The 19,894-nt window shown below is 36.4% G+C and overlaps 1 protein-coding gene across 4 annotated transcripts; it reads left to right on the forward strand.

Moving 5' to 3' along the window:
• Positions 1 to 5,845: 5,845 nt before the first annotated feature.
• LOC133517522 (prostatic acid phosphatase-like) lies at positions 5,846 to 18,103 on the forward strand. 4 transcript variants are annotated; one of them, XR_009799385.1, is made up of 8 exons: positions 5,846 to 6,441; positions 7,649 to 7,742; positions 8,363 to 8,561; positions 10,139 to 10,294; positions 12,557 to 12,798; positions 13,115 to 13,287; positions 15,171 to 15,260; positions 15,888 to 15,988. XR_009799385.1 is itself a non-coding variant. In XM_061850854.1 (8 exons), the coding sequence occupies exons 1-8, from the start codon at positions 6,199 to 6,201 to the stop codon at positions 17,931 to 17,933; spliced, it is 1,266 nt and encodes a 421-aa protein (XP_061706838.1). In that variant the 5' UTR covers positions 5,847 to 6,198; the 3' UTR covers positions 17,934 to 18,103. The 4 variants fall into 4 exon arrangements, 2 of the variants coding, with proteins under 2 accessions (XP_061706838.1, XP_061706842.1); XR_009799386.1 differs by having other exon boundaries at positions 13,115 to 13,209; XM_061850854.1 differs by lacking the exon at positions 15,171 to 15,260 and adding an exon at positions 17,870 to 18,103 and having other exon boundaries at positions 5,847 to 6,441; positions 15,888 to 15,982.
• Positions 18,104 to 19,894: the final 1,791 nt, after the last annotated feature.

The raw sequence follows: 19,894 nt of genomic DNA on the forward strand, positions 1-19,894 counted from the left end.
TCGGTTAACAAAAGATTAATCTCAAGGAGCAAGTATAGCTGCGATGTGAAATCGGAAATAACCTAGCAATCGGTATGTGAATACAACGACCTGCGAGTTGTTCTCACAGCGCATACATAGGTATGTACGAGTAGGCACACGTACATAGGTTCCGACTTCCGACCGTATCATTACGTACTTGCCAGTACACCGAAATACACCAACCATTTTACCGAAATACACAAACCACCACCAAAAACATTTTCATGTAAAATGTTGCCAAGACGAAACCATAAGGTCACTGTCAAAATGTTATCAGATCTCTTGTAGAGCCAAGCTTATAACTCTACAAGCCTTAACTTCACTAACTCTACACCTCAGTCAAAATGCACTGCCGTGCCCCCAGTTACCCATCTAACTACCCTTAAACTGTTAGGATTATATCACCAAATCCTTTTTTGCAAATAAGTGAACCATAACACAAAAAACCACGGTGTTTCAACATTTTCATAATGTGTACATCTTGTTTATGATTTATTTATTTAATAGGTAGTAATTTAAATGTCAAAGTTGACAAACTTTTTAAACAAGACAAATATTTGCGAATTTTGAACAGTGCCTCTAGTGTAAATTTTGTCGATAGCGAAACGTGACATACGCGTTTGCGTTAAGTCTCATTTTGTATGGGTTTTTGAACAGCGCGCCAAGCGGGACGTTTTGGAAAGTCAAAAATCTCATACAAAATGACACTTAACGCAAACGCGTACGTAACGTTTCGCTGTCGAAAATATTTACACTGGGGGTACAGATTTAGACGGAAAGTGAATAATTAACCGAAATAGTTATTTGTACAACAACAGAGCAAAGTTTGATATTTCTTCGAGTGCTTATTTTGTGTACCGTGCAAGCGAAAGATTCTATAATTTAGAATCTTGAACGTAGTAAGGGACTCAAAAGCGCACAAGATGTAAATAACTTTGATCTTGTGTTGGACACAATACTTTTCACATCAGCAGTGAGAATATATTTGGAAGGCAAAAATACAACCTGAAAACTTGTAATCCTTCTTCATTACTATTTCATTCATTAATGTATTCCAACGACGAAGTTTAATCGCCGCAATAAAACAGAATGAAAGAAATTACAATAAAATAATACAGAAATAACGAACATCAGTTGACAGTACTACTATTTGTCAAGTATAAGCAGAAATCGTTATAAGTAGAATTATTTATTATGCGTAATAATTTTTGTATTTTTTTAAGTTTATTGTTTTGATTGTACAATAAAATACTTAAAAGATGGTGTTTTTATCAAATATTAAACTTTTTTTTCATTAACTTATTATTACGCATGATACTCGTCGTAGGGTCATTTGGAACGACGCGGTCTGACTTATTTCGGGGGTCTATTATAAACTGTCAATATACCGTTAAATTACGTTTAAACTTTTTGTCTCTTTCTTTTTGCTAATGACGTGCAAGGGACAGAGCGAATATAATCCAAATATTTCGAACTTGTATTAGGCCCCACACGTAGAAATGACATTCGAATATAAAGGTCACTTGAATATAATTTTGTCTCACTCAGTGCGCAAAATACCATTTTGCTCACTGTTTTTAAGCAGCAAATTACCCTTGTTCGAGCTGCTGAGGTGAAAATAATATTTATTCCGAACCCTGGTGCAATTATATGTGTAGGTACTATCGGGGGCGTTGACGGTAAACCACTTGCGAAAAAATTTGCCTACCTGGATCACCAAATGGCGGACCGCGGTCCGGATCCGGACCGCCGACCCCATTTTATTTTTTTACTTTTTTAATAAACTCAAGTAGAAACGGACTGCGATGGACATATTATTTTAAAAACCGGACCCTTAAACTTAACTACTCCGCCCCCCTCATACAGATAACCAATTAGGATGCATTTAGGGTTCTCATTATTCATAATGAAAGGGCTAAAAACAGGTAGCAGGGACAGTTTAATAGTTGTTATTGTTTAGGCTAAACTTGGCCTCTTCATACAGATACCTAATTAGGATGCATTTAGGATTCCTTGTTTTAGTTCAAGCAAATTCCGACTACCACAAAGACAATGTGACGGCAATGAACTTTACCTGAGTGCTATTGGTTATGATTTCCGACGGCAAATTTGAAACATGGAAATTGAAGGCGCAACATCTCAAACAATTCTTGAATGTGATGCCTTTTTGGTTTGCCAATTGGCTCATCACACGTAAGCTGATTCTTTTCAGAAATTCGAAATTGAAAATCGGCTTCCATGCCGCGTAGCCAACTTTACAATCGTTAACGCTCCGTAGCGTAGCGTAGTCATCTCTCTCTATAGGGCTCTCGTGCGCGAATCGAGGCGCGAAGCCACGAACGCGAGTGTGGATGGCCCTAGCGTCGATTTCGCAGATTGTTCACGCCTTCACGCCTTATTCCCCGTTTTTTGTCGGTATCTGAGGGCCTACCGCGAACTACGTTCGACGTGTTGACTTACGTGCGAATTTACAAGTGCGACAGAGAGGCAACACGTCAAACGTGGTTCGCGGTAGGTCCTCTGGCCCGCGTCAAAGGAGACGCGAAGCGCGAACTTGCAAGACTCCACACTCGCAATCGCTTCGCGCCGCAATTCGGTTGGTTGATTAAGTTCGCACCTATTCGCACCAAGTAGCCGCCATAGAAGGTTATGACAGTTTAACTGATTAACCGACTCGTGAGCGAATCGCGGCGCGAAGCGATCGCGAGTGTGGAGTCTTGCAAGTTTGCGCTTCGCTTCTCCTTTGACGCGGGCCAAATACCGACAAAAAACGGGGAATAAGACGCGAAGGCGTGAACAATCTGCGAAATCGACGCGAGGGCCATCCACACTCGCGTTCGCGGCTTCGCGCACGAGTGTGGAGGGCCCTTTAGACCCACAGATTGTGAGGGATTGTGGTAGTGGCGCCCCCTAAGCAGAGTTTCGCGTAATATTCCCTAATATTTATTCTTTGGAAGGTAGAGGCAAGGAACAGAATCAACTTAAGCAGAACTGTTGCAAAAGTGTCCAGCTGTCAGCTATAAATAATAGTTCCAAATTTCTCCAGAGTAGCGCTAGAGTAGCTAAGAACCTGGCGTTATTGACGGAGTGAAGTGCGCTGTCTATGATTAGATTTTTTTTCTTAAGTATTCTAGGTATTGTAGCGCCCCCTATTTATGGTTTTTTGTCGGACACTTTTTGATATATGGAGATTTTGTTCCTTGCCTCTACCTTCCATAATTGATTCTATACGTTTGACAGTTGTTTGTGTTGACCTTTTCTTGTCTATGGCAGGCTGACGCAACTAGGAACAAAAAAAGTTTTGTATGGAGTTTGTTTCGCAAATCATTGCCAACAAAGAAAAAGAAAACGTCAGTGCTATTTATTATTGTTTTGTTTGTTATGAAGGCTTCAATGTTTTGTTCGGGTATTTCGTGTAATTTCTTTAATATTTAGTGAAAAAATCGAAAATAGTCAACCGCAATCAGAGTAAAGAGCGAGTTTGTTTTAATGCCAGCCATAAAACGGTTTACTAAGTGTGAAATATGTGGCAAGCGAGCCACTCGAGAAAATCACGAAAAAAGGGATTTCATGGCGAAATTTCCCTTGGATGAAGACCGGTAAGTATTGCTTTAGATACTTTTGACCTTATTTTGGGTCAGTAGGCTATAAACACATCGAAAATTAGATATTTTATATTCTTTTTCGTTGTGTACTAGGGATGTACTATAACTATCGATAACTGTAGTTTTATTTGCATATCAGTGTAAATAATAAAATTAAATATCTGAAATTTCCTGAGAACTTGCATGCAATATGACCATAATTAATTCGTCGAAGATTAATAAACTATCTATAAATATCATAAATTATCTATAATTTATGCATTAATGGTCATAAGTTAACTTTTTTTTATCTAGTCATTATTTATTATATAAACCTAAAATGTAAGAAAATTAATCTCTGTTTTTATGATAAATAAAGAAATCTTATAGGATATTATTACACAAATTGACTTAGTACTAAAGTATGCATGGTATGTGTTGTGCGTATTTAGACAACGATATATACATATATATGAACGCGGTTGACTATTTTCGGATTAGGCGCCGCATCCGGAGCCGGAGCCGGATCCGGAGGTTTACCGGAGGCGGAGTCGGAGCCGAGTATTTTTTAAGTGGAAGCTGACTTGATAAGGGCAAGTTTTAATGAAACGTCAAACGACACAATATAATCAAGCTTTGCTTTAAAAAAGCGCTGGTGGCCTAGCGGTAAGAGCGTGCGACTTGCAATCCGGAGGTCGCGGGTTTAAACCCTGGCTCGTACCAATGAGTTTTTCGGAACATACGTACGAAATATAATTTGATATTTACCAGTCGCTTTTCGGTGAAGGAAAACATCGTGAGGAAACCGGACTAATCCCAACAAGGCCAGATCCAGAGGCCTGGGTTGGAAGGTCAGATGGCAGTCGCTTTCGTAAAAACTAGTGCCTACGCCAAATCTTGGGAATAGTTGTCAAGCGGACCCTAGGCTCCCATGAGCCGTGGCAAAATGCCGGGACAACGCGAGGAAGAAGATCTATTTTAGACAAACAAATATATATGTCAACTCGAAACTTAATTGAAAGGCAAACTTAATGTATTACATAATGTAACGTATATAAAAAGTAATGCATAATCATCAACAGTACGTTAAACAAAAGTGAAAGCGAACATAAAAACAAATTAAGAATATCTTCTTAACTTTTAACTTAAATGTATATACATACACTTAAACTTAGATAGATTATTGATTCATCGCGCTAGTTTTAAATTTATAAAACAAAACAATTTTTTCTTGTATTTCGCTATTAAATCTTTGATGCATTCATTAGACTCCAACGTATGTCGCGCGCAAAGTTGTAACTGATGGACAGTGCAGTTCACGTTTGGAATATCGGACAACCTCAGTGATCGTATCATATTTGAACCAGAATCGCGAACAAAACAGTGAATTTTCTCGTAAATAATGCCCCATTGTATAAGGATGTTGTAAAATTTTATTTCTATCAGGTCGGCCTTCAAACGTATTCGTCTATCCCGTGTGCTGTGAGGCTTAGTAACGACACATTAGATCTGGGTTCACTCCATATATATGTAGTGAAAGATATTTAATCGAACGTTTCAATTAATTCGCCGATTTTTCCTGCTAATTTCGGGTACATTTCTTCGCATATATATGTCGTGAAATATTGCCGTCCTCGTAGCTGATAATTCGGCGCAAGGTAACTTACTCGTATAAGCCGTTTAAATCCAATGCTTTCCACGAAGTTAAAAGGAAGGTGCTGAAGGGCGATCATTTCGGAGATTAATTTGTCAACTTCCCTAGATTTAGGATGCGAAGTTGGCCATTTTAGATTTTTCGTAAACGCATCTTGTAGTTTTATTTGTTTTTTATCTCCTGAAGAGGCGTTTAACTTGAACCTGAGGATGAGGACTGTGCTTCCTTTTTTTCTGTAGCTAATTTTAAAAGTTCGCGTGCGCTGCGCCGCTGCTGCGGCTAATACAATACCTACAGTTCCGGTATAACTCTGGTAAAAATGTAACGGAGGCGGAGTCGGAGGCGGAGGTGTAAAATAAAAAAATAGCGAAGGCGGAGTCGGATCCGGAGGTGTGAAACCAAACGGAAGTTCCGTCTTAACGGATCCGGAGGCAAAGCTCCGTAACATCCCTATTATGGTTACTTGACAGTTCTTTGCCGTAGATTTTGGTAATGATTTGCGAAACAAACTGATTCCACTCGCTAGTATGGAAGTCCCGTTTCTTAAAACGTAGTGATTATATGCTCTTTGGTCTATGGTATAAAGTGTTATTTTTGCATTGTGTTGTAGCTGCAGCTGGGTGCACGGTGGGTCGGTGGCATGAAGCCGTATTTAAATAACTCGTGTCGTGTCTAGTCGGTCATTTGGGATGCTGGCAAACAATCAGCATATACTAAACGCCGAATGGGAATAAATGAAAATTAAGTCTTAAATGTCGCTTTGACACTAGCCGCCGCCGTTACCTACGTTTAAATTTATTTTCGTATAGATTATTTGATGATTTATTGCTATGGTGAACTGTACAGTTCCTGTAACTAACCCTTTTTTTGGTTAGGTGTAATAATAACATGCTATTGTAATAATTTGGCATTCGATGGTTAATTTTATGTGCATTGAAAATGATCGGATTTGTTATTATTCTCACCTTACTGAGCGTATCGCTGAGCCAAGACCCACAAGAAGATTTGATTGTGCAGTACGCGGCAGTAATATTTAGACATGGCGACAGGAGCCCCGTAGACTTGTATCCTACCGATCCATACAGAAATGAATCCTTGTGGCCGGTCAAGTTTGGCCAGCTGACGAACACCGGCAAGCGGCAACACTACGCCCTGGGCAAATGGTTCAGGGAAAGGTATGGGGTAAGTGATTATGACAACATACTTGTTTCTACAAATTATGTATACATAAAAAAAGCTATATATTCAACACAATTTACCTTAACAACTCACAAATGTGATTAAGATTTGCTTCTTCTAATTATTATTAATTTCGACATGTAAACTTTTGACATTATAAATTCTCATTATTAATTCATTTAAGTTTTGACATTATAAATTCTAATTACTGGTTCATTTTGAGATTATGAATTCTAATTATTACTTCATTTTGACATAAATAAGTAAATTGGATTTAACTAGTTATTAGCTAACAGTTTGATGAACTTATGTGCAGAATTTAAAATAGTAACTGACTGCAGGTTGAGAATTAAAACTTGATGTTTATATTTAAGTAAAAATCAAATATTAATGTTTGTATTTGATAATATTTTAGGAAATACAACATTTATGTAACATATTTTACTTTGACATGCATGAACCGTGACAATTCAAATAATTTTCACATGCCCTAAGGCGGAGCATATCAAGGGTCAAATATGTACACTTAATGATATGTAATGTACCATATGTTCTTGTGAATAAAGTTTAACCCATTCTTTCATTCAATCTTCTTATATCTAATTTTTCTAACAACTTAAAGAAACACAAAATCCCTCTAATTTCTCATTACAGGTTTGAAGGCTATTATTATTTTGCTATATAGCCTGTAGATAATTGACTTCCTCTTTCTTGATGTTTTATTTCATAAATTACTGCTTAAAATGAGTTTACTCTGCTTACAAGATACCTGATTGTAATAATGACCTTGACAAGTTTTGAATTCTCAATGTATTTGGCTTAATCTTGGAGATTTTAAACATTTATTATTCATAGATAATATTCTGAGGGCCTGTTTCACAATATCCAAGTAAAGTCCTGAATAAGCTACTTGCTACTTATCTGATAAATAAAGTAATTGTTGATGTTTCACAATCTTCAAATAAGCTTAACTGGTAGATAAATTGCTCTGCCAGATAAAGGCAGGTAATTTATTTGTTAATTAGCTATCCAATACTTTACTTGGACATTGTGAAACAGGCCCTAACTATTATAAGTTGACATCCAGGCTACCCAGCCAGCAGAACATGTCAGGTGTCAGATGTGATAATTATATTATCACTTTTGTATTTAATATTTTTGGCTGTGCTTTTGTACTGTAAGTTATATTTTTAGTGTAAATTTGTTACAGAAAATGGTGTCTGCAACATTTGATCCCACTCAAGTTAGAGTGAGGTCTACTGATGTAGATCGCACATTGATGTCTGTAGAAGCTAATTTAGCAGGTAGAATAATGTTTACCTAAGATTTACATATGCATAAATAGTAATTCAAAATAGAAAATAATATCTATATAGCGAGTGACAAAATATTTGTAATTGCTAAACTTAACAAGTATCTCCGACTTCCCTTTGCTTAAGGTACGGTCACATCTGAAAATATTGGTACGGACAAAGTGCCAAAAATATGTGTATATAATAATAATAATAATTAAGCCTATATATGGCCCACTGCTGGGCACAGGCCTCCTCTCCTGCGCGAGAGGGCTCGGTCTATAGTCCCCACACTAGCTCAATGTGGATTGGGGACGTCACATACACCTTTGAATTTCTTCGCAGTTGTATGCAAGCTTCCTCACGATGCTTTCCTTCACCGAAAAGCTAGTGGTAAATATCAAATGACATTTCGTACATAAGTTCCGAAAAACTCATTGGTGCGAGCCAGGATTTGAACCCGCGACCTCCGGATTGAAAGTCGGACGTCATACCCACTTGGCTACCACCGCTTTTTACACAACCCTAATATATGGGCCATAAAGTCGTGTATATATATTTCTGGCACTTCGATCATGTTGATGTTTTCAGGCGTGACTGTACCTATTCCAATACCATATTTGAATGTCCAGGAATGTATCCTCCTGTTGGAAATTCTGTTTGGGATGATCATCTAATGTGGCAACCAATACCCGTCCATACCGTTCCTGAAAAATTGGATGAAGTTCTAGCTATGGAACGAAAATGTGCTACATATGACAAGGCGCTCGAAGAATACAAAGATTCTAAGGAATATAAGGAAAGACTAGCTAAATATCAAGACCTAATGGAGTGAGTTCAAATTTCCTATGTTATAAAGGTCAAACTGGCATTTCATCTATATACCATTAAATTGCAGTTGGCACAAAGTTAAACTTCTCATGTTGGTAATTTCAAGAACACTAAACCACTGGTTAAAGGTTTAACCCTATATATAAGGTTAACCCTTTAACCGGCAAGACTGTAAAAAAAAGGCTCAATTTAAGCCTCCTTACCAATATATACACCTGAAAATTCAATACAAGAAACTGGTCCTTGTCAAAAATTTCATTTTTGGTACAAGCTTTTCTCGCTGACTACTTTTTTTTACACAGGCAGCTATACTCATAGAGACAATTCTAAAAATCCCAAATATAATTAGGTTAAGTACATTGTTTTATTAGAGTTCCTACGGGCACCTTCTGTCTCCATCATCAGATCAGCTCAATGGTACCATAATATTGCTTTGTCACTTGACTTACATATGTATGCAAAGTTTTGCTTCATCAGAAACCGGGAAGCGAGTCAAATTTAACTTGCCAGATTTTACCCGTACAAACATACATAGGTACATTGCAAGTTAAATAAAAACTTGTAAAAATACAAAATGATGGTGTTATAGGATGGTCTTTATAGGGTTCCGTAGCCAAATGGCAAAAAACGGAACCCTTATAGATTCGTCATGTCCGTCTGTCCGATTATGTCACAACCACTTTTTTCCGAAACTATAAGAACTATAGTGTTCAAACTTGGTAAGTAGATGTATTCTATGAACCGCATTAAGATTTCCACACAAAAATAGAAAAATAACAATAAATTTTAGGGGTTCCCCATACTTAGAACTGAAACTCAAAAAAATTTTTTTCATCAAACCCATACGTGTGGGGTATCTATGGATAGGTCCTTAAAAATGATATTGGGGTTTCTAATATCATTTTTTTCTAAACTGAATAGTTTGCGCGAGAGACACTTCCAAAGTGGTAAAATGTGTGCCCCTCCCCCCCTGTAACTTCTAAAATAAGAGAATGATAAACCTAAAAAAATATATGATGTACATTACTATGCATACTTCCACCGAAAATTGGTTTGAACGAGATCCAGTAAGTAGTTTTTTTTTTTAATACGTCATAAATGGTACGGAACCCTTCATGGGCGAGTCCGACTCGCACTTGGCCGCTTTTTGAGACAGTTGCCCTGTAAAGGGTGCAAGCAAGTCTTAGTAACCTTAGGGCCAACAGGGAAATATCGCAGAGCTTTATAGAACCCTTATAGCTTCGTCATGTCTGTCTGTCCGAGGCTGTGCTCCGTCATAGTTTAGTGCTATAAAGCTGCAATTTGGCATGAATATATAAATCAATAAAACCAACAAAGTCTTACAAATCTAAAACTTTTGCTTCAACCTTACAGTGTGTGGTTGGAAAGGTCATTAAAAACTAACAAGGGTCATCAACAAATATTGGCAGCTTTAGAACGAAAGAGTAAGAAATACTATGCAACCATACACTGAGCATGTCTCGACATGCTGTTGGCCATTTTTTAAAATTAATTGTCTCCCTACCTTCTGTGCCTAAGTTTTGTTATCATTAAAATATTGTTCATAAAATTTTCAGTTATATGACAGCGTATACGGGCATGAAGATAAAGGATTATTACGATATCTTGAGTGTATACTCTACCTTGTATATTGAGAGATTGTATAACTTCACACTACCAAAATGGACTCATAACGTGTATCCTGACGAAATGCGAGAGCCGGCCTGTTATAGGTATGAAATATAATCCCTTGACATTTTATTGTTTGTTATTTAATCGCTTATTTTATATATAATCTAACTGTTTTAGGTTACCCTATTCAAAAATGGTCCAGTACATGATTAATTAGATTTTATATAAAAATCGGTAAATCTAGGCAACCATGGACTGGACCACTTTTTATCTCCTACTATTTATTTATGTACAAGGTGTAACAAAAATAATGGCGAACCGTTTAAGGGCATATTCGGTATCGTGTTCTGATTAGGAAAAAGTAGTAAAAAACGTGTTCGTTGTTATGAGAGGTTTAAGCGGTCTTTAACTTCGTCTCAGTTATTTATTAGCGGCAAAATAAAAGTTATGAAGGCAGGTTTATACACCGTGTTTTTTTTTAATTGCCGTTAATTTCAAGAGTACATCCCTGAGCTTAAATTAAGTAAATTTCTCAAAGACACCGGTAATCTAATGAACTCCATTTCGGAGATAATCAATAATTATTTTTTATCGTATAAGGCCCTTACGAGCGTGTACACTAGCCTTAGGGTCTGTTTACATATTGATTAGTGTTTAGTACCTAGGTACCTACTATATCGGACGATCGATATTCGTAATGACATTGATACGAGTATGTCACAGATTTCAATTGTTTGGTTGAGTTTAAATGAAATGTCCGTGTTACAACAACGCTATATGCAAAATTTAATTACTTTTTATAAAAAAAAAAATTAAATTAACTATGTCATTTAGTTTCCTTAAACGTACTTACCGATACCCCGAAGTTAACGGAATTCAATGAAACACGGTATATAATTGTAAACATTTCAACTTGTTGATATGTTTTACGTAAATTAATCAATTTATTACTCATACTCATTTATTCATAAACTCAATTTACATGTGATGTGTCAAAATTTAATTACTACTAAATTAAAATCTAAATTAAAATGAATAGTAAGTACAATTAAAATTGAAAACAAAGCCAGTTTTCAAGTTTCGTAAAGCGTCTCATATTTGTGCCAGATTTAATCAAAACCGACATGACTTTACTTGAAGTTTGCCACTAGTTATAATTAAATAAATAAATATTATATTATTATTATTGTCTGTCTTTTATAAATTCTCGGGACCATGGGGTCCCGGACATTTGGAAGGCGTGCGTGGGGCCGAAGCCAACACGTAGAGGCCCCTTGTAATAAGACAATTTACTCTAAATGTAACGTGACACCAACCGACGATTATCCCTGTTCACACTATAGCAGTGCACCCAAGGACAAGCCCCGGTTAGTGTAGGACTATTGTAAAAAAAAAGGGTACCAAAATAAACCGGGCTATTGGGTTGAATTGCAAGTGGACTGGTAACCGGGACTATGGAGAATACTATGGCACCTGCCCTGATCATATGTTTTTAAAAACACGACAAAATGGGCAGGTGGTGACTTGCCAACTCACAATATGGGTCCCCGAAAACGGCCGCTCGCACGGAGCGACAAGGGGACAACATTGCGTGAGCGGCTCAGGGTGTGGAGAGGTGTACGCCGCTTTCTACCCAGTGGCTGTAAGCAGCCACTGTGCCAACTCGCGTCTTATGCAAATTTCACTTCCACCCTGCGAGCATATAGCTCTGACACCCCACTCTGGACGGCCGGTGAAGGCAAGCCAGAGGTGAGAGTCCTGCGGCCCCTGCTCAGTGTTCACTCCAGCCGGCCAATCAAGGCAAGCCGGAGAGAGGGACCTGGCCGACTCTCGGGGGTATGGGACCCAAGGGACATCACTTCCCATTCAGCTCGCCACAAGCATTATTATTATAGGACATTATTCATTATTACACAAATTGACTAAATCCCACAGTAAGCTCAATAAGACTTGTGTTGAGTTGACGATATATATAATATATAAATATTTCTAAATACTTAAATACATAGAAAACACCCATGACTCAGGAACAAATATCCATGCTCATCACACGAATACATGCCCTTATCGGGATTTGAACCCGGGACCATCAGCTTCGTAGGCAGGGTCACTACCCACTAGGCCAAACCGGTCGTCAAAAAAAAAAAAATATTATTTATTTCAATAGCACTAACACCCAAACCTTCCTTGCTACCTATACTTGACTCCTGACATCCAATACTCAATATACCGAAATACATGCATTGATCAATACCTACATATTTACATATACCTGCCTCATTGTCATTCGACCGTATTCAGAGAATTTTTGCTTAGTCTTCAAGTTTCAGCTTCTAGCTTTACTTTTACTTTTTGTTATTCAGTTTTCGAATTCCGACGATGACTCCACTACTAGCGCGTCTGAAGGTCGGTCCCCTGATCCAGGAGATTGTGATGAACATGGCTAACACTTCTCTGACCTATCCTGAGGGCTATTCCAAAGCAGTAAAACTGGCAGTATACAGTGGACACGATATCACTGTCGCGAGTGTTCTCAATGCTCTGGGCATGTTCGATGGAAAGTGCCCTGTGTACACGTCTACTATTCTCATGGAGCTTTTGTATTGTAAGTATCAATGTTCAATATTAACGTAACACTGCATGCACTGTTAACTGTTAAGCTCCAGTGTTGTAAAACTTGTAGAAAAATGCTCCAAATAATCTAAGTAATTGTACCTAATTAATAAGTGGTGAACGGTGTTGGTCACACATACTGTAAACAGTGTTTAAAATACTTTATATTTAAGCCTTTCTTACTTCTAGTCACACACCACATTCGTTTTGCGGTTGAGTTGACACGTTAAATCTATTATTGAAATGTATGCCCATGCCGCCACACATTTACGATACTTTTCATATCTACCTATTCTTTTTCTTTTCAGCTAATGACACGAAGCAACATTACATCAGAATATCATACAGGAATTTCACTGACATTGAAGACCCTCACGTACTGAAAATACCATACTGTGGAGAGGTTTGCAACTTTAGCAGATTTGTAACACTTTACGAAAAACTACTAAATATTAATTGGGACTTAGAGTGTGCTAACCAGGTAAATGAGATATTACCTACTACCGTGTTTTTAAAGTCCGTTAATTTCAAGGGCGCATTCCTGAGCTTAAATTAAGTTTCTTTCTCAAAGAAACCGGTATTCTATTAAGTATTTAACTTATATCGGACGACCGATATTCGAAAAAATTTAAATATATGTAAAATATTATTTATTATTTTTAATTGTTTGGTGGATTAAAATATAATGTCCCTGTCGCAACAACGCTACACATTAGGTACTTTTTACGAAAAAAAAATACTACGCCATTTCTAAAGTAAAAAAAAAACCGGCCAAGTGCGAGTCGGACTCGCACACCGAGGGTTCCGTACAAACCTGTACGTAGATAAGTAAAAGTTCACCCATCACGACAATCGAGTATTATCAATTATTAAAAATATTTTTATTATATAAATGTAACTAAAAATTTACGGTTTTCTCAATTTTTTCCTTTATCTGTGCTATAAGACGGTGCTTCGTACCAAATTTCAAGATTCTGAGTTAACGGTGTAGGTTTAGGTTTTGATTCCCTTACGAGTGTCGAAAATTTGCGGTATAAACGTTTGATTTTTTCACAGTTCGAAGGGACAGTAGACCTGAGTATTTGATAAAAATTCCAGCTTAATACCTCCACGCGTTCCTGAGAAAAAGGGTCTTGACAGACATACAAACGCAGACACGGACGGACAACAAAGTGATCCTATAAGGGTTCCGTTTTTTCCTTTCGAGGTACGGAACCCTAAAAACACCGTGTATATAAGTACTTTATAACTATTTTTAATTCTCCTCCAATGAGACCTATTTAGAATTGAAGTGTAAAACAATATTGGCAGTATACGTATAATGCCTTATTAGGGAGAAACTACCCGTTCTTTGACTGATGGTGTCGCCCGGAAGCGAATTCGCTCGGGTAGTTACTTAGCAAGCCTCTTCCCTTATTTGATAACCTGATCTTATTCAAGCATGGTACATGAGTAATCTCCAATATTTTACCCCTAATTTTAACGTCTAAAATCGAATTCAGCCGTAAGTATCTAAAACTGCCTGCAAATGTGTCCTTAGGTTCCGGTAACCAATTCACGTTAAATATAATAATTTTGGGCTGCCATTCCTTTAAATAGGTATACAATAAAAACTAGTTTAGCATTGTTTTTGTGCGGACAACAATAAACTAATTTAGCATTGATTTTGTGCGGTCAATGTTATAAATAAACATTTACCTACTGGTGTCGCTGTCTGCCTCTACATCCGTTTCGGGACATTTTTCCTCATGTGAATAAAGTAATCGCGCAATTGGGTATGAAGTATTCTGTTTACAGATGTGCAACTGTCCATTTTCCGAAACCGAAATTTAATTTGGTCTAACACTAGACTAAATTTCAATACGTGGCTTTAGTCCCGAACAGGGCAGAATGAATGCGAGAACAAACCTTCCTAGGGCGACTATTTTACATTTGTATTCAATAAGTCTAAAGCAGTGAAAACAGTGGAGTACTTATATAGGTAAAATGCTATAATTTCAAGACAATTAAGGAAAACAGAACCATAATAGTACATAGTGTATTAAATTATATATATATTAAGGACGGTAAACAAGTATTTACGAAAGAGTGTAAATTGAAGTCCGAAGCCAAAGATGAGAGCTTACTTAACACGAGTTCGTAATTTCTGTACGGCTCATGGCACGCGCTGTTTTTCACCACACTTGTGGGGTATAAGAAACAGAAAAAATAAAACTATAGCTTAATTTAAGACGTAGGTTACATTACAGTCCTAGGTCGAAATTTAGGATTTACAAGTGTTATGAAAAACGATATTATTAAAATAAAAACTACCCATCATGTCAATTCATTGGAACAGGAATTAAAGTTTGTAATTATTTTCAGTACCCAATTGTAAAAAGCCTACGAATTTGAATGCCACTTGCGATTTACTCCCATACATAAGTCTCAGCATGATAAGATGCGAATGATCAAGTAAGCCCTGGGTTGTTAAATATGTTAAAACGGGTCACTCACGTATTTTAAGTCCTTTTTAGGGTTCCGTAGCCAAATGGCAAAAAACGGAACCCTTATAGATTCGTCATGTCCGTCTGTCTGTCCGATTCTGTCACAGCCACTTTTTTTGCAGGTAGTGGCACGCGCGGTTTTAGTTAACAATAGACAAAAGATAAGCCGTTGGGGGCCAGCTACAAATCTAACGACTATACCCCTATCAATTAAATGTTGCAAGAGCATCTAGGAATTGGCTTCGGCTCCCCGCACGCCTCCCAAATGTCCAAAACACCGTTGTTTAAAGACAACGAATATTATATATATTAGTATACTATTTTAATAAATGCCTAATATTATTATAATATAATATTTGTATAGTAAAACACAGCTAGTTAGAAATAGAAACGTATATTTCGTTTCATTAAAAATGTAACATGGTCAATTTCTTCATTGTTATGGAAAAGACAGATGTTTTTAGTGTTGTCACATTAAAACTAAAATAAAAAATGTGGCCAGTTTGAGACACACTTTTATCCTATACAGGTTGTTGAAAAATTATCTGTATGTTAAAAATATTATTTAACAATAATTGTTTATTTTCGATTTCAGTTTAGCCCCGTGATCGGCATTATCGTGATTTTCAGCTTCGGATGCCTAGCGGCATTGCTTCTGACGCATAAAATTATCGCCCAGCCAAAGTTTAAGTAAGTACCTATGAATAATAAAACTACCCTAAATTGTTAATACATACATATAATATAACCTATACCTACTACGTGATAAATAATGAGGCGTGGCTCTGTGACTTAAGTACCTATATATCAAATATTAGCGTAAATAAATAATAAATAAAACAAATATTATGGTACCTACATTATTACACAGATCGACCTAGTCCCACATGCTCAATAAGGCTTACCTATTAGTGTCCGATCGAAGATTCGGTTTCGGACATAAAATCATGTTTCGGCCAGAAAACGGCCGGACCTATCGATCGGGCCGAAACTTACGTAATGGTACTTCTTACTATGAAACTAAACTATGTGACAAAGACCAAACGTTGAGGAAAAAGTAGGACAACAAAATTAATATACCTACTGATTTATGTATACTGAAATTAATTGGTTTATTAGAAAACATAAGTCCCCTAATGAGGGCGCCACTGGATGGTCGACGCAGTCTTAATATGTGTATAAAAACGGTTTAATGGAAATTTTAAACGGTTTTAACATAGAACAATAGAGCCAAACCCGCACCTTCGGTTTCGTTTCGGTAAAAAACGTTTCGGTCGGACACTATTACCTATTATAAGTTCTTACTTTTTGTCGTGGCTGCCAGACGACAATATCTATCTATATATATATATATATATCTATTTTTTGTTGTGTTGGATTAGTCTTGGCCCCGAATAGCAGAATAACTATTAAAAACATTGAAAAAATTGACGAAAATAATATAATGAAAGAAAAATCATTCCCATACAAAATGTTCTTAGGTATCTTATTTGCCAAACATTTGTTCTTCGTCCCGTCGATACGGTAAATTGTCACCTCAAATTAAAGAATGTATTTAAATAAGTTAGTAAGTTTCGAATCGACAAGATATATCCACAATATTCGGATTACGCCGTATTTGTGATTTTAAAATTGTAAAATAGTGACAGTAATGACAACGGATTGACATAATATTTATACATGCATTGTACTGATGAGGCTAACCTTTTCGTTTGTTAAAATAATGTAGTGATTATAATCGAATTAGTCGAATCGATCTTACTGCCGATTCTTGCAACTTTGTATTTGTTTGTATTATTAATTTACCTTTTTTTCACATCGAATTTCGTTTTATTTTCATTTGGTTTTTGCTCTGAATTTATCGAATTTCATTTTATTGTCAATTTTTTTTAATTGTCTCGTTTTTTTTAAATCGATTTTCATCAATTTACGGAAATGTTATATGAATCGAAACGACAGACTTGACCACAACGCTGAGGGGCTACCGTAAAATCGAAGTACGTCAATTGCGGGCATTTTTCTCTGTCACTCTAATTAGTTCGTATTGAAAGTAAATAATAAAGATATTTGACCTTAAAAAACAAAAGAAGGTTGCCTTACAGGCCTAGGTGTGTAAGGCTGTATGAAATTCCTTTATATATCATCTTCACTCATCGCACCGGATATGTAGTATTTCCGGCCCTAATTTGAAGTAAGTCATGTCAACATTTCATTGCAAGTTTGAGAAAATAATTATATTTATATTTTTAAAATTGATTGTATTTGCGAGCCACTTTATGTTTATAAAAATAATAAAATCTAGATACAGTGCATAATTATTTTCCATCGTATTATGCACTACATCAATGATATCATCATAATCAAAATAATATAAGCAACGTAAGGGGCGGGTATGAATGTAAAGTAGTGCTGTGTTTATAGATTTAAGTCAAGACGTTTGTTTTTGTTGCTGAGAACTATTGTGGTAAAAATAAAGTAGGCCCTACTGGTGTACAATCTTCTAATTTAATAAGAATGTGAATTGAGTAAGCTACTAGATACTGTTAACATCAAAATAAAGTGTGGTTTTTGTTTCAGGAGGCATTTAGGGTATTCAAACGTGAGTGCTGATATCAAGTGCCAGAAGATTATTGAGGCCTAGATAGCTAATAAAACTTTGCCAATAGACATTAAAATGTGAAAAACTATACAGTAAAACCATACGGTTTACTAACTACACTAAAAGCCACTAGTCTAACCTATTTAAAACATGAAATCATTTTGGTTTTGCATCGAGAGTAGAATAAATTAGATAAATAACTGTTAATAAAAGTTTTTTTAAAATCCTTTCAATATTTGCCAAATGCTATGTGTAATAGAATGAGCGAAGAAAAAGCGATAGATAACATTCGCAAGCCGAAGCAAATAACATTATCAATTCCATATATTAGTGCTATTGTAATTCATTTTCTGTGGTAGTGCACGTAAATAACGGACACGGACGCCCAACTTGCCAATACCAGCAATATCAATTTATCGATTAACTGCTTGATGCATTATTACATGTGCCAACATGATATGAACTATATGATAATTGAATACCGCTTCTTCATACAAACGTAGTCCCCATTTTCCTCTCTGGGTATTTATATTATTGAATAGTCATAGAGGTACGATAAGTATAGATATGAAATGGTAGAGCCGGCAGATGACGAGATGCTCTTATGGAACTTTCAGTAGTTGTAGAGAAAGCGCTATGATTGTCCAGAAACTGTGTCACAGTTTCATTTTTTTTTATTCCCCACCGTAAATTTTAGTATGGCTTATGGTGAGCAACATATAACCTGTCAAATTACGTAGGTTGTTTTTCGTATGTTGTCACGAGTTGTTCAAACGTGTTTTTAATTTGGCGCATTGCTTATGTTCTGTCCCTTACGGGCGCAAGCATATAGCACACCTAGTTGATCCTACCATCTGTGTGAATGGTAAATTGTAAACCAAAGTGAGATGGTTATTTTCACCAGAGTTAAACACTACTTTTCATATGAGGAAAGTCCACAGTCGAACACAAGAAATGTAGGTTATGACTGGAATTAGCACCATTTACATTTTGATCGGTAAAAAATTCTAAAACCGTAAACAATCCGGGCGGCGAATAGGGGAATTTTCGGTAATACTCGAGCGTGGCAGTTTAAGATATGAGAGATACCTTAGACCTAATAGAACAACCTTGTAAAGTATTTAGCTCTATATGTAGTGACGCGCGCCTAGGATAGACGATCAGATTAGTAAAAAAAAATCGATAGTCTGAAATACTCGAGCGCGTCAGATTAAGATATTGGGGGTTGATTTTAGTGTTTTAAGACTAAATTTAACTAATCTGACGATAAGTCCTCGACGCCGCCGAGTTATAGGGTCGCGAACTTGTAAAAAAAAAACGTCAATCCGGCATTCTCGAGCGCGATTTTTTTTATTTTTATTTTGAAGAATATAATCTAAAACTTACTAAAAATACAAAATCTGCCGGTTTCCGCATGACCGGAAGTGTGGAGGAGCCATTTCGTCTTCCGAAAAACGCGTTGCGGCATATAAGTCGCGAACGATACATTTTACAAAAAAAAAGTTTAAATGAACAAAAAAGGTAATTTTATTTTACACAAAAAAGGTCTCTTTACATTTTTGTCCAAAGTTAAAACTTTTTGACTTGAAGCATCATAAAAACTCAAACTCCCGGTTTTTGAGTATATCTCGAAAACTGAGGGTGTTAAAAAAATTGATATGAAATAACGATGATTAAATTATGTGACTTTTATTATATCTCAATTTTTTTTTTCTAAAGCTTCTCGACAATTTTCGTGGACTCGGAAAAAGTTACGCGGATCTGTATACAAAAGTATTATTAACATGTACAGTTTCATGTACTTATGTATATTATTCAATAGCCTGTTGATCCTCAAATTGTTTTTTGGACGTACCGTAAGCAAAACGAAGTGAAGAATTGAAGCAAAAAAGAGGAATTTGCCATAAACGTGTAAAACAGACTGAGCGCTTCGCGGAAATATATTTTTAAATCATTTCATTTTTTTATACAATAAATAATACAATTCGTACTACATTTCATCT

The sequence above is a fragment of the Cydia pomonella genome, chromosome 1, assembly GCF_033807575.1.
Source record: "Cydia pomonella isolate Wapato2018A chromosome 1, ilCydPomo1, whole genome shotgun sequence".
Taxonomy (NCBI): Eukaryota; Metazoa; Arthropoda; class Insecta; order Lepidoptera; family Tortricidae; genus Cydia; species Cydia pomonella.